The sequence below is a fragment of the Arvicanthis niloticus genome, chromosome 14 (genome assembly GCF_011762505.2).
Source record: "Arvicanthis niloticus isolate mArvNil1 chromosome 14, mArvNil1.pat.X, whole genome shotgun sequence".
NCBI classification, from domain to species: domain Eukaryota; kingdom Metazoa; phylum Chordata; class Mammalia; order Rodentia; family Muridae; genus Arvicanthis; species Arvicanthis niloticus.
The window spans coordinates 73,164,317-73,176,318 of record NC_047671.1 but is presented as its reverse complement, the minus strand read 5'-3'; the positions used below and the strand labels follow the sequence as shown (position 1 = coordinate 73,176,318).

General features: G+C 46.3%; 1 protein-coding gene across 1 annotated transcript in view; it reads left to right on the top strand.

Moving 5' to 3' along the window:
• The window catches only part of Lama3 (laminin subunit alpha 3), a 237,054-nt gene that overhangs the window by 14,392 nt on the left and 210,660 nt on the right, over positions 1 to 12,002 (top strand). The window contains exon 4 of the mRNA XM_034518463.2: positions 10,267 to 10,419. Coding sequence (XP_034374354.1) covers positions 10,267 to 10,419 — 153 coding nt within the window. The remainder of the gene's footprint in view (positions 1 to 10,266; positions 10,420 to 12,002) is intronic.

Genomic DNA, 12,002 nt, shown 5'->3' with positions numbered 1-12,002 from the left:
TGTATATGTGTGTGTGGTGTGTGTCTGTGTGTGGTATGTTTGTATGTGAGCATGTATCTGTGTTTGTCTCTCTCTGTGTCGTATGTGTATGTAAGTGTGTATGGGGTATGTGTGAACATATGGGAGTTATATCCATGTGTGTGGTATGTTTGTGTGTGGCATATGTATTTATATGAGTATGTGTCTATGTGTATATGTGGTGTATGTTTCTGTGTGTGGGTTTTGTATGTTTGTATGTTTGTTATATGTGTGTTATGTGTGTATATGTATGCATGGTATATGTCTGTGTATATATATATGTGTGTGTGTGTGTGTATATGTATGTATGTCTGTAAGTGTATGTTTCTGTGTGTGTTGTTTGTGGTGTATGCACACTTGTATTACAGGTGCCTAAGGAGGTCAGATGTGACTTCTGTTGTCTTCCTCTGTCTCTCTCCTCTGTATTCCCTAGAGTCAGGGTCTCTCACTGAGGCTGACACTAGGCTGGCAGCCAGCAGGCATCATTGGCCCTCCTGTCCCCTCAGCACTGACGTTGCAGCGTGCATGGCCATGGCCAACTTTCTATGTGGGTGCTGGGGACTTGCATTCGGGTCTTCATGTGTGTGTAGTAAACCCTTCTGAGCTGAGGTGATGATGCTTCCCAGCTCTAGTCTGACTTTTTAAAAATAATGTTCAAAGATGGTGAGGTGTTTCCTGAAGGGCAGAGACTGTTCCTAGGTAAGACTTCCAGAGGGTAGGCTTATGAAAAGGATTTGTCATAGTAGTCATGTAAAACACGTAAACGTTTTTGTTTTTTTGTTTTTTTGTTTTTTTGTTTTTTTTTGGTTTTTTCGAGACAGGGTTTCTCTGTATAGCCCTGGCTATCCTTGAACTCACTCTGTAGTCTGTAGACCAGGCTGGCCTCGAACTCAGAAATCCGCCTGCCTCTGCCTCCCAAGTGCTGGGATTAAAGGCGTGTGCCACCACCACCTGGCTTCATGTAAAAGTTTTATGTCACCATGTATGTGTATGTTTTGTGGGCTTGCATGTATGTACATGTATGTATTTTCATGCTGGAGGTAACAGGACCAATTGTGGGAATCAGTTATCTTCTTCCACCATGTGGGTCCTGGGACTCAAACTCAAGATGGTCAGATTTGGTGGCAAGCACCTTTACTCACTGAGCCCTTTTGCCAGACCATAAAATTCTTTTGCTGTCAAAATGTACACTGCTTTATGAACTGAACAGATTTGGTTTACTGACTCATTCCCAACAACGAATACTTCTGAAGCCTTCTATAATGTAGCAGTGTGACACTGCTTTGGAACATGTTAATAACTAGTTCAGATACTACTTGTATCTAAAATCTGAAGGTCATATTTTGCATAAGATAAAATGACATTTGGGGGATTGATTTTTTAAAAGCTAATTTGTGTGGCAACAATACATTTTTTCAGATCTTGAGTTGTTTCTGGTTGCCATTGAAGTATTTCTGGGTCCATTTGCCCACTGGGGAATGGGATTTATTAAATGGTCCCTGAGCAGTTTAAACCAAGTTCTAAATGAAAGGGCCTGCCTGTGGTTATGGTGTGTGTGTACAAACCCCTGGCTAAAGACTACGGAGAACCAGAATCCGTAGGGCAGGGCTGCATCTGCAGATGGCCTTTGCCTGCTTTGCAAGAAAGAGCTTCCAGGGCACTGATTACAAATAGAATTCTCTTGCCAACAGGGTGGAAACTGCCTCGGGGGGGGGAGGCCAGCGCATCGACTCCTGCGTGTCCTAGTTTTCAGCCTTGTAAGCATTATACTCTCTCAGTGAGGTTCACATGGTCAGAAAATACATGTGCAATTAATGAATGGATGCTAGTTAGAGAGGGACATGGGTTTTCAGTGTCCACCATGCAAAGAGAGGAAGAAGCTGGTTCTGTTACTCTGATGCTGTCATTTCACTGTGCAAAGTTTATAGGACGGCACCAGGTAAAGGGCAGATGGGAAGGCCAAGGCTGATAGTCAGGGCCTGCTTAATCTAAGACTGTAATGTACCACACTTCAGTGCAGTATTTAGTGATACTAGGCACTGGCTGAACGCACCTCACGTGTGTGTGAGTGTGTGTGTGTGTGTGTGTGTGCCACTGAGAATGTGTGGTAAGCATTCAACTGTGCATGCAAGCCAGCAAACACACACACACACACACACACACACACACACACACACTCCTAATGTAATACTGTAGAACAGAGTTCTCTCCTTCCACCTTTACATGAGTTCTGGGGTGGAACTTAGGCTGTCAGGTTTGCACAGTTAGCACTTTTGTCTACTGAGCCAGCCCACTTAGCTCCATGCTGGAGCACAGAGAAGTTAAGCTACATGTCTAAGACTACACAGCAAGTATGCGGTAAAGCCAAGGTTCAAACCCCAGTAACTAAGGGTGAAGAGTCTGCGAATTCCCACTGTGCTGTGCTACAGTGTAACCATGCTTTCCCCGGAGCTCCAGCTGAGCTGGGCACCATCCAGCTCATTCCACATCACCTTGGAGCTGTTTCTATTCAAATCTTCCAAGTTAGCTCCAGAGTTCCCTGAGGGTGAGGCTGTTTCTTCCTGTCTTTCTTGTGGCAGCTTGTCTTAGGTACAGTGTTCAAAGGGCAATGCCAGCCTAGAAGTTTTCTGCCAGAGCAACACCAAGTTTCAACAAGCTGTGTGGTGGTTTCTTTTTCTTTCTTTTTTTTTTTTTTTTCTTTCTTTTTTTGGAAGGCAGATGTTTCATGAACTTTCCCTGGAGGGCACCAATGACAGACCAAATGATTCCACCCCTGTCTATTTTGATGAGCCAGTGAGTTTACTGGGCCTGCTTAGAGAGCACAGGTGGCTGCCCCTAAGCAAACACCCCACTGAAGAGTCTAGCCCCAGTTGAGGTGATAACTTCCTCACAGCTGCGGAGATGGACTCCCCCATCAGCCTTCCTCCTGTGTGCCCTCACACCTGCTGATGTCATACCTTGAGGCCACATGCACAAAGGAGCAGTAGGAACCTGAGAGGAGGGTCTGATGACGTCCTCACACCCTTCTTCCATGAGAGAACACCACCAGACCCCACCTGGATTCTCACACCTGCTCTCTTTAAGATGGTGATGTCGCAGGTGTGGCCTTGGTGTGTTCAAAGCAGAGGTTCCTGGTCCTCCAGTGAAGATGGATGTCTAGGGCCAGGCTTCTGGAAGCTGGAGGAGGCACAGAAGGAACCTTCCCTAACAGGTTTCAGGCAGAGCCCAGCTCTGTAGACATCTTGAGTGTGGGCTTCTCACTTCTGGAGGGAGACCATCCATTGCTGTTCTAAGCCAGCCTGTGAGTGCTTTCTATATAGTTACTGCAGCTTCAAACCAGTTACCTGTAGTAGTTTTTGACTGGGATGCGAGGTTTCCGTGTGAAAGGGTGAAAAATAAAAAAATTTAAGTTAACCCCCTGAACCCTACTCTTAAAAGCAAAGACATAAAAACCTGTAAGTCAAGCACTGTGGTGCCTCAGTCCCAGGAAATTAGCTGACCATTCGAACAGATGGCCCTAACTAAGCAAACCCTGAGATTATTGGTGCCAGGATGCTAAAAGTTTGAGGTAAGCCTGACCCCTTTGAACTGGAGCTCATGATAAATAGTGAGAAGCTAGTCCGAAATAGCCAATTATAAAGTGACTCACCATCCAGCTTAAGAATTTAAGATCAAATGTATCGATGACCTAGTGACCTGTTCCCCCTTCTTCCCCCTTCCCTAACCCCACCTGGTTTGTAGATTCTCCTCTTATAAGCTGTAAGAATCTGTTGCCAGAGGCTGATTTCCTCTACCCCTGCGTGGGTTACGAGTGAAGGAAGCCCTAGCATGCTTCTTTTGAGTAAACCTCTTGCTATTGCATCAAGCCGTGTTTCTCATGAGTGATTTGGGGTGCGTCTGCAGTTCTCCAAGGATCGTGAGGTTCTTTTCTCTTGGGCTTTACAAGGGAGAGCAGAAGATGAGGACTGGGCACTGTATGAGGCCCTGGGGGTGGAGCAGAGGCCACTATTTTTTTGTTTTTAGATGTTTGTAATCAGACTACTGTAGATGTGGCTCTTAAACAGGTAAGGAGAGATTGTGGCTGAACAGATGGTATCCAGACTGTCCATATTAGGAGTCTTTGTTATAGACGGGGTGCTCACCAGGCCGGCACAGGGTAAGGGTTCAGGCCTATTTGGACCAGCCTGGGTGCTCTGTTTGGAGATTGTTTGGCTGAGGCTCCTCACACACACCTCCATCAAGACTTCCTTTGCGCAGGAATAAATCAGTTTGCTGAGGCTGCCTAAAGGAGTCCAGAAATGGATCTGAGACAATGGGATTTGGTTTTCCATGGCTCTGGAGGCTGGGAGTGTTGTTGGGGTAAGTTCTTCTCAGGCCTCACTCCCTGGCTGTGATGTCTGGGACCCAGTTCAGCTGACAAATGTCTGAGGCGAGTCCCCCACTCCTTAGGTATTGCTGCTGTTGTTGTTGTGTTGTCAAATTGACTTAGTTTCCTGTCCCTCCTTTCTTCTGCATCCCTCATGGGCTGGAAGAAGGCCATAAAAAGCCTTCATTCTTTGTCAGTGGGGCAGCTCCTCCCCACCTGACCTATGTGTGGTGCGATTCCATAGAGGAGCAGTGGGATTATGGGCACCAGAACCCATTTCTGTTTTAGCCTCTTGCTCACATGGTCATGAAATAGAAGTAGTCCTAGTGGTTGCCGTCATTGCCCTGACTGACCACGTTAACACCTGAAGGAGCTGATGGTGTCTTTGACGTGACCCTATACTATACTCTATTTCTATACTATAAAGATCTATACTATCTGCTGTAACGCTTGTGGATGCAGTTATATGTACTATTCATTTGCTTCCATATTTAATAAATATTTACTGACACCTTCTGAAAACCAGATGCGTGGGATGGCTATAACAGAAGAAGAAGGGATGGCCCCTGAACTAATGTACTCTGGGAAGATGGTGACCAGTGAGTGAACAAACTGACCAGAGGTTGTCACTGAGCTGGAAGAGGGCAGAGGAATCCACATAAAGGCCGATGGCAGAAACCCAGGACACAAAGGGGAATCAGGTGTGGGGTGAGAAAGTAAGTTCTAGGTAGAGGAACAACAGAGGCCTTTGCGATGGGAATATGTTCTACGGTTCCTAGGAACTTGGGATGGGATGTATTTGAACATCATCCTGGTTTTGTGTGTATTTGTATTGTTCCTGGTCTCTGAAAGAATTTAATGAATGATGAGCCTGCAGCAGAGTGAATGGGGGCATTGAAGGAGTGGAGACAATGGGAACGCAAATCAGAAAAGAGTATTTTATAAGATTAATGTAGAAACTGGGAAGAGTCTGACTGTCTCCAAGGATGGTGTCCCCAAGGATGATGGCCTCTTAGCAGGCCAATGGTTGATGTTCCAGTGAGTAGTCTAGCAGGCAGACCTACTGTCGCCAGTCAAGACTTCCTGCCGAGCGATAACAAAGAAGGACCCAGGTTTAAGGCCAGTAAGTGCACAGGCCCTGGAAACCTTTCTAAATCAAAAAAGAACTATACAGAAAAAGTATGTTGTAACTAGAAAATGACTATGTTTTTGTTTGTTGGGTGGTTGTTTTGGTTTTTCTCTTTCCTTTCTGATTTGGCCTTAGTAAGTGAGAAAAATGTCTTAGTTTGGGCTTCCATTACTGTGAAAAGACACTATAGCTACGGCTACTCTTGTAAAGAAAAACATGTAATTGGGGCTGGCTTACAGCAGGCAGGCAGACATGGTGCTGGAGGAGCTGAGAGTGTTACATCTGGATCCTCAGGCGGTAGGAAGGGAATGAGCCGCTGGGCCTGGCTTGAGCATCTGAAACCTCAGAGCCCACCTCCCAGTGACACGCTTCCCCTAACAAGGCATCACCTCCTAATAGTGCCACTCCCTATTAGCCTATGGGGACCACTTAAACTACCACAGGAAGTCAGCACCTGAGAGGTCTTGGGGACCAGGGAGCTCTCGAGTGAGTGTGAGAGGCACTTCCTGGCCAGAGCAGCCAGCAGAGAAAAGAGGAGAGGAGAGTTGGCTCTGGGGAGGCCCAAGAGGTGGAACAGGAAGGTTTGCATGGTGGCACAGAAAGCAGGTCCAGAGTAGTTAGGCTGTACACTCTAATAGGTGACCTTAGCAACAGGACATCTGTAAGATCCAGTTTATCCCAAATGGAAACTATTACTAAATTACAAATTATCATGTAGCTGAACAATGCATGTCACTTAGCTTATTAATTATGTCAATGAATACTGAATGCTTGCCTTGTGCCAGGTACCCAATTCTAGGTTTATGGTTGTGAACAAAGCCTCTGGGGTCCCTGACCTCAGAGCATTTATAATCCAAGAATTATCATAATTCTTAGAAATCTAAATGGTTAGTGATTGGATAGGACACAAATAGGTAAGAGGGTGCAACATACAACTCCTTGTTAGAAGAAATCTCCCTGAAAAGAGTCTGAAGTTGTATGCAGTGTATTTCTTGGAGACAGAATAGCATGTGTAAAGGCCCTGGGGCAGCAAAAGCTTCTAGACCATTGAAGAAGTAGCAAATGAGTCACTGTTGGAGAGAGGGGTGAGGGAGGTGCAGTTATTTATGTAAAGGCCATAGAGACGGGATGTGGGCACATGGAACACAGATGGCTTCTCCATAGCTGTAGGAGGGAGGCAGACATAGGGGGCTCAGCACAGCCACAGGGAGGTTGTGGCTGAGGGCCAGAGCAAGTTAAATGAGTTCATGCACTGAGAAGAGAAAGCACAAGGGGAAGCAGGGAGGCTGTGTGCAGCACTAACTCCAAGGAGACCAAGAGGGAAGATGGGCAAAAGCATCTCGGCCTAGGCAGCTAAGGATGCTCAGTCAGAAAATCTGATGCCTTGTCCTAAAATACATGTCCTCCAGCCACGTACAGACTGAGGTATCAACCTGTGTATCAGTCATGTTACCTCCGTACTTTTCAGACTCATAAGCAGAAAAATCATTGGAGGTGCATTTAAACAATTCTAATCTTTGTTTTCACCAGAGATGTTGATTCTGTAAGGACCATGCAGGATGCTTGAGTCTGCATTTTCGGTAGGCACTCAGTTGGTTCCAGTGCCGTGTGCTCATATACCTAGCAGGGTGCCTCATGTACAGAATCCATCTAACCCTGAAAAGCACAGCACAAAATTGGCAGGACCAACACACTTAAATGAAAGGGCAACGAAGCTTACAGGGGCCAAGTAATTCCATTAATGCCTACAGTGTTGCAGGGGTCGGGATGTGGGCCTCCACATGATATGGTTTAGATCTAAAGTCCTCCGAAGGCCTGAGGTTCTATGGCCAATGGGTTCTAGGGAACCGAGTAGGTCATGGTGGGATAGTCAGAGGTGCTGTTTCTGGTTCAGGACTCAGCTGACAGAGAGGCTCTGAGGGTTGTGCTCTTAGAAACTGATTGTACTAGTTGTTTTTCTTGTTGCTGTTACAAAGTATTTGTTTGTTAGTCCGACCAAACAAACAAATGAACAAACCAAGCCTGGAGGGAAGGAGGGTGAGAAGGAGGGAATGAGGGAAGGTGGGGGGAGGGAGGCCTAATTTTTGCTTTACAGATTGAGGGTATGACATCATAGTGGGGAAAAAACATGATGACAAACATGAGGTGGCTTGTCCCTGTGTGTCAGTCAGGAAGCAGAAAGAGATGAGTACTGGCCCTCAGTTTGCTTTCTCCTTTTTATCCAGTCTAAGACCTTGGCTCATGGAACGGTGCTGAGTGTACTGTCATGTGATTTCCTGAGGAGACGAGACACAAGTGTCTATGAGAGAGACACAAGTGTCATTCATCTCAGACAGGAACTGACGACAGACCAAAGCAGTCACATCCCTGAGGTTTACGGTGATGAGCCAGTGAGTCTGCTGGAGTTCTGAGTATGGGTGAGGGCTCACTTACACGATCAGGGACAACTCAAGGGCAGCTGTGTCACTGAAGGCCATCTAGCATAGGTGACATCCTTGTGAGCTACAAACACCACCCTAATTACAGTCTACAACTCCATCACACACACACACACACACACACACACACAGAGAGAGAGAGAGAGAGAGAGAGAGAGAGAGAGAGGCTCATTGCCTAGGAAACATAGAACCAGTCAAGTTGTCAATCACATTCATCTCCTTCCCAACCATTTCTTTCCCTGCTACACCTCTTGGCTTCCTGGTCCCCAAGAGGCGAACAGTTTTGCCTTCTAACATGCTCCACTCTGCCTTGTCTCAGGCCCAAAGAGTTGGGACCAGGTGACCATGGACTGAGATCCCAATGGTGAGCCACAACGTTTCCTCCTGTGGGTGATTTTCTTGTCATAGCTACAAGACAGCTCACTGACACATCAGTTCTGCTCTAAAATATAGACCTCTGGCATGACCCAGAAAGAGCCACACCCCCACCCCACCTAGAATTTGGACTACATACACACAGCTTTTGAGTTACACTTTTGCATACACTTGTTTATTCTTTTTTTTCTTAAAGTTTTCCTTAAGTACTTAGAACCAACTGTGAGTCCCTTGTTTTCTCTGTCATTTAAATCTCTATAGCCAGGAGCCTAGCACAGCTGGGAGGTAATATCCCAGCTCCTGGAGCTATGAATCGTGCAGGACTCTGTTCTCTGTGTGCTGTGTGAAGTCGCCCCTCACTCCACGCTATGCAAACTTTCAGGAAGATGACCAAGTGCTTGCTTTAACAATTGTAACCACTCATTTACGCTTTGGTGCCTCTCAAAGGGAACAGGATCTTAAAGGGGGCAGCCTTGGGTTTGGAACTGTCTCACTACAGAATAGTCTCCTCCACTTACGGCTGGCTTGGGTTTGAGCACTGGAGACACTCTAACTTCTAGAGTCTTAGTGAATGATGGATTGGAGTGGAGCCCTGGCAGCATGCCGGCATGGCATGTGACGGAGCTGTTGGTGCCGGCATGGCATGTGACGGAGCTGTTGATGGATGAGTGGTTCGATGTTCCTCTTGCCAGGATTTCTGTGCCTGATATGAGAGTGAACATGTAAACTGCTGCCAGGCAGGACTTCTTTTTGAGCTGGGCCTCTGTGCACATCTGGTGGTGGCAGGTACTTGGAAAACAGCATAATTGCTCTCGCAACGCCACCGCACGTTCTGTCCAACTCGGAGACAGACCTCTTTGATGGAGCTGCAGAGTGGCTCAGCCAGGGAAGAGTGCACAGTCTTGGGCTGTGTGTGGCATCTCCAGAGCTCTGTGCATGTCCTGGCCCCAGCATGTCCTGGCTGTGTGGCTTCTGGTGTCTCAGCAACTTCTTTCAAAGGCAGATCTAACCATTAGTCTTATCTTTCTGATTTCACTCCTGTTTTTAATGTTCATTTAGATTTTTGAGCAATGTAAGTAAATTGAGCAAAGGAATCAGTGTTTGTTCAAACAGAAAAACTAAAGTTCTATTGGGGGTACTGTTGGAATCAGGACCGTTAGTGGTCATATCATGAATTTAGAGTATGACATAGCAGGAGGTACTTAGCCTAAGACAACCATCAAAACTGTTGGGAGCCAGCAGAGACTAGACTCCCATCCTTATGAAGAGGCTCATCCAGGGCACAGCCAGTCCCACACTCCCGTAGGTCTACAATCTTATCTTCCATATTTAGTCAGTGTAGACCAGCTGCCCACCCCCGTGTGTGGTTGTTCTACTCAGGTGCTCAGGTTGGTTGTTCTACTTAGAACACTTTCTTGTTTGAGGCTAAAGACTGTTTACAAGAGACTCCTTCTCCACCCTCACAGGCAGCCCAAGTGTCCTTTCTCCCACTGTGGACTGTGTGCTCACTTAGACTGTGGCAGCACCCTGAATCCTGCGGAGGCACCTGCTGTATGGCTTTCTCGGTGTTCATTTGTGCATTTTGTGTCTCTGCTGGGATCATGGTAGAGAATGTGCCTTACGCTGAACTGCTAAGAGTCCAGTAGGTTTGTGAAGGAGAAAATATCCTTACATCCCCAATTTGGAATGTTCTTTGTAAAGAGTTGTGTGGGCCGAGGAAAGCACAGCCATAAAGGACAGAAGAAGACAATAACCTGACTACAAACAGGACCTGGCTTCACACTAAGTGAAGAATGGCTTCTGTGGGAGGGCATTGCCATGCCGCAATACAAGAACCATCTCTGACTAACAAGGAGCAGGCTGTTTGGGCTGTGTTTTCTGTTTAACTGATGCAAAAACATTTCTTGAAAAAAATTTAAAAGGCCTTTTCTCCTCCCCAGGGCCAGTTCTGTGACTACTGTAATTCTGAGGATTCCAGGAAGGCACATCCAGCCATCCATGCGATTGATGGATCTGAACGGTGGTGGCAAAGCCCACCTCTCTCCTCCGGCATAGAGTACAACAGAGTCAACCTCACCTTGGATCTGGGTCAGGTGAGTGTTGCTTTTGGTTGGAACGAGGCTATTGGTTTGGATCTCTGTTTCTGTGATTTCTGACAGACAGAAATAAACTTTAGTTTCAACCCATTTATTGTTTTCAATCCATGGTATGGATGTTTGCTTCCTGTATAGCCCAGGCCAGCGGAAGTCACAGTGCAGATCCTCAACCTTGTCTTGGCTCAGTTGGTAAAGTGCTTGCTGCACAAATATGAGGCCCCGAGTTTAGTCCACTAGAATCCACATAAAAAGCCAGGCATGGTGGCAGGCTGTAATCCCAGTGCTGTGGGGGTGGAGACAAGGAATCCCTGGGGTTTGCTGGCCAGCCTGCCTGGTCAGCCAGCTCCAGGTCCAGTGAGAGACACAGTCTCAAAGAATAAGATCAAGAATGGTTAAGGAACAGACCAGTGCTGACCTCTGGCCTCCACACACAAGAACACATATGTGTATACACATCTTCACACATATACATATGTGCATATACATGTGTGAACACACACAAACCTATAGTTGTGAATAGTTGCATTGTGAAAATATTCTTTATTATTTTAATTGTGGCATAATGAAAATATAAGATGTATCGTGTTCACCATCTTAAGTGTATTGTTCAGTGGCGTTTGATAGATTGACATTGTTGTGCAATCCCTGCCTTCCAGAGTCTTCATCCCCTTACTGTGTAAGACAGAAACTCCACACCCAGCCAGCCCCATTCCCTTGTCTCCCTCACTCTGGGCAACCACTGTGCTATTTTCTGGGGACCAGTGTCTCTAGGAATGTCATATAAGTGAATCATATACTATTTGGTTTTTTATGGCTAACTTCTGTGCATTAACCTAAGCTTTCAAGAGTCAGACACTTTGTGCTGTATGTCAGTATTTCCCCTCTCCAGGCAGAATGAAGAGAATCCCGTGTGTTTTTATCCACCTTTGTGTGTTCCCTTGATAGACACTTGGCCTGCTCCCAGCTTTGAGCTATTGTGAACAGTGATGTCAAACATATGGGTGTGGTAATTATATTTTTATTGCATTCATTTTCCTGGAAATCCTGATTCATGGAATACTGAATACCATAATTTGGGTCCTTATTTGGCCAACTGGTCACAGGGAGGCAAGCTTGAGGTCTGTCCTTCTGTGTAAGCTATGAAGGTCCCAAGATGGCTGCCTTTGGTACATAAACATATGGTCAATCCCCTTGCCCCTGAGAAGGGGCAACATGTGACTATTATAGATGTGACTCCACTGGAAGACAAACATGAGGGATTTTTATGAATGCATTTATGGCCCTATAAGCCAGTAGATTCAAATGGGGGAGGTTTTCTCTGATGAGAGGATTCTCCAATGGGACTGTCCCTTCTGAAAGAAGATATTTGACTGTGAGAGACTCTCCTACTAGCCAGGAAGGCAAAAGCTGTCAGATTGTGAACTTGTCCTGGAGACAGCCATGGGGCAAGCATTTGAAAGTAGGCTGTGGAAGCTGAGGGTGGCCTCCAGTCCACAGCCCACAAAGAGGGATCCACTGACAGCTGATTGCACTTTTGATCTGGAGCAGAGAACTTGGCCCAGCCATGCTGACTCCTAACT